Genomic DNA, 2,649 nt, shown 5'->3' on the forward strand with positions numbered 1-2,649 from the left:
TCTCTCTCTCTCTCTCTCTCTCTCTCTCTCTCTCTCTCTCTCTCTTTCTTTCTTTCTTTCTTTCTTTCTTAAGATAGGGTCTCACTAGTCAAGGCTAGCCTTGAACTCACAAAATAGCCAGGGACAACATTGAACTTCTGACCCTCCTGCTTCCCTCCCAAATGCTGGGTTTATGGTTGTGCACCAACACGCCCAGTTTTCTGCTGTGCTGGAGTAGTGCATGCTATGCTGTCACTGCGCTAACTGGGCAATATCTACAGGCCCTTTTGTTCTGATTGATGACTAGCATATTTCACTTAGCATAATGTCTTCAATGCTCTTGCATGTTGTAAAATGTGTAATTAGTGTGTGTGTGCATGTGATGTGTGCTTGTGTGGCAGTGTGCCCAATGCCACTGTGTGTGGGGGGGGGGGGGACAGGAGGACAATGTTCAGGAGAGGAGTTAGTCCTCTAGGATGGAGTCGGGGATCACTCAGGTGACTAATCACACCTAAGTGTGTGTAGGAAGCGTCATTCTCTGCTGAGCCATTGCATCTTCTATTTTTTAAAAAAGAATAATATTCTACTGAAGTGTCTGCTCATTTGTGTGTCCATCCCTGGATGGCACTTGCTGTTTGTTCTGCTGTCTGCCCTCTGTTAGCTCTAGTAGATGTGACTTGTGAGCCTCTTCTGCAACCTGCTTTCCTTTCCCTTGAGAATGTACCACCTGTGAGCTTTGTCTCACCAGGACTTGCTAGGTTATGTGATAACTCTTTTCAAGGAGCCACCATAATGTTACTGTTGCCTTTCACAGTTGCAGTTTTCTATCCCTAAGATTTTGCATAAAATCCTTGTCAGCCCAGAAAAAGGAAGCAGCATGTGGAAGGGTGCGGGAGGGGAGACGGTGGCACTTGAGTAACAACAGTCTTTTCATTTTCCTTCAGTTTCTGGGCCACCCCCATCACAGCACGTTTCTGCTCTTCTCCTTCCCTCCCCCTGAGGAGGCCGAGGTGTTCGACAAGCTAAGCATCATCACGGAGGAGTCTAAAGGCAGCAAGCAGAGTCCTGAAGACAACCATGCCTCAGAGCCCCCGTCTGAGCCAGGGCCTCGGGAGCTGGAGTCCAAGGATGAACCTCCCTCACCTCCACACGATGCCCCCGAACTGCTCACATCAACCTCAGAAGTACGACCAGAGAGCCACCTGAGAAAACTCCAAATCTAGAACTTCTGATGCTGCACTAGTACGCATAACCAAAGAGCCAGGTTTTAAAGAATCTACTTGGGAATTTGCTGCTATATAAAGACTAATAATTTAGGGGCTGAGAGTGTAGCTCAGTGAATAGAGCTCTTACTTAGCACACATGAAGTCCTGGCTTCGATCCTGAACATCATATAAACCAGGGATGGGGGTGACTACCTATAAGCCCAGCACTTAGGAGGTAGAGGCAGGAGGATCAAGGTCATCTTGAACTATACAGGGAGTTCAAGGCCAAGCTGGACTAGAGACCCTTTCTAAGAGAGAGAGAGAGAGAGAGAGAGAGACTTTAATAATTATTTTTTATGACCAGTGAACGTAATTTGAGCCCTTTGTGCTCACTAAAACAAGGACCACATTTAACTTGTGACAAACAAAAATATTTTAAGTAGGGGGGGGAAAGTGAAAACACTATAAAATTGTAAAATTGTAGACCACCTGCATCTCAAAAGTGGCCGGCCCCGTGCTGGACAGACATGACATTTTGGATTCCCAAGGAGCAGAGAGATTTCCTTCCTTACCTGTGTTTTTTGATTAATATTAGTGCTCTGTAAATATTCTATATTTGTATATTTGTGTTAGCCAACTTCCTGCTGTTGTAACAAAATTCCTGGCATAAACAATTGAAAAAGAAGAAAGGAAATTGGGGGTTTTGTTTTGTTTTTTTATTTTTTAATGTAGCATCACAACTTCAGAAGTTCCTGTCCATGGTTTCTTCGCCCCTTTGGCTTTGCGCTGGCACATGACGCCATGATGGTGGCACATTAAGTCACAATGGGATATGTGCAGGACGCTGTTCACCTCGTGACAGCCAGGAAAAGAAAAGTGGGGAGGACCGTGGTCCCCAGATTCCTTTTTAAGGGCCCTCTTCCAGTGACCTATGACCTAGCTTACCCCTGCTACACTCTACTTCTTGGGCTGTACTGCCTCCCAACAGCACACAGCTACAGCAAGCCACCATTGTCCATTTAGCATATGGGATTTGGGGGACACCGAAGGTCTAAGCCATACAAGAACTAACAATGCCACATTAGTGTAATCATTAAAATATGCACGAATGAGTCTCCACCTTGTCCCTGCTAGCACTCTGAAGCCAAGCTCCTAATCTTTCATGGTAGCTGTATCTAGGATACCTCCAAGAACGGAGAAGCCCTGGGCTTTGCCCAGCTCAGACATTTGCTAGCCGTGGCCTCTCAGTTTGACCTGACTGTGGGCTTGAAAAGATGTAAGGATTAAAGATACAAATGTAAAACAGCGACTACCCCAGGGCCAGCACATACTAGTCACTCAATGGATGGCAGCAGTTCATAGCCAACGATATCATCCAATAGGTGTGACAACCTCCATAAATATACACCAACCAAAAAAGTCCCCAATCTGTGACAGATAGACCAATAAGAGCAGACCTATCAAA

The 2,649-nt window shown here is 45.7% G+C and overlaps 1 protein-coding gene across 4 annotated transcripts in view; it reads left to right on the forward strand.

Moving 5' to 3' along the window:
* The window catches only part of Il10rb (interleukin 10 receptor subunit beta), a 20,112-nt gene extending 18,232 nt beyond the window's left edge, over positions 1 to 1,880 (forward strand). For 3 of the 4 annotated variants that reach the window (XM_029544563.1, XM_029544561.1, XM_029544562.1), the window contains exon 7: positions 924 to 1,872. In XM_029544563.1, coding sequence (XP_029400423.1) covers positions 924 to 1,202 — 279 coding nt within the window. In that variant the 3' untranslated portion in view covers positions 1,203 to 1,872. Of the gene's footprint in view, positions 1 to 923 lie in introns of all 4 variants that reach the window. The other variant, XM_021209730.2, reaches the window with a different exon arrangement.
* Positions 1,881 to 2,649: the final 769 nt, after the last annotated feature.

This window comes from Mus pahari, chromosome 12, assembly GCF_900095145.1.
Source record: "Mus pahari chromosome 12, PAHARI_EIJ_v1.1, whole genome shotgun sequence".
Classification (NCBI taxonomy): Eukaryota; Metazoa; Chordata; class Mammalia; order Rodentia; family Muridae; genus Mus; species Mus pahari.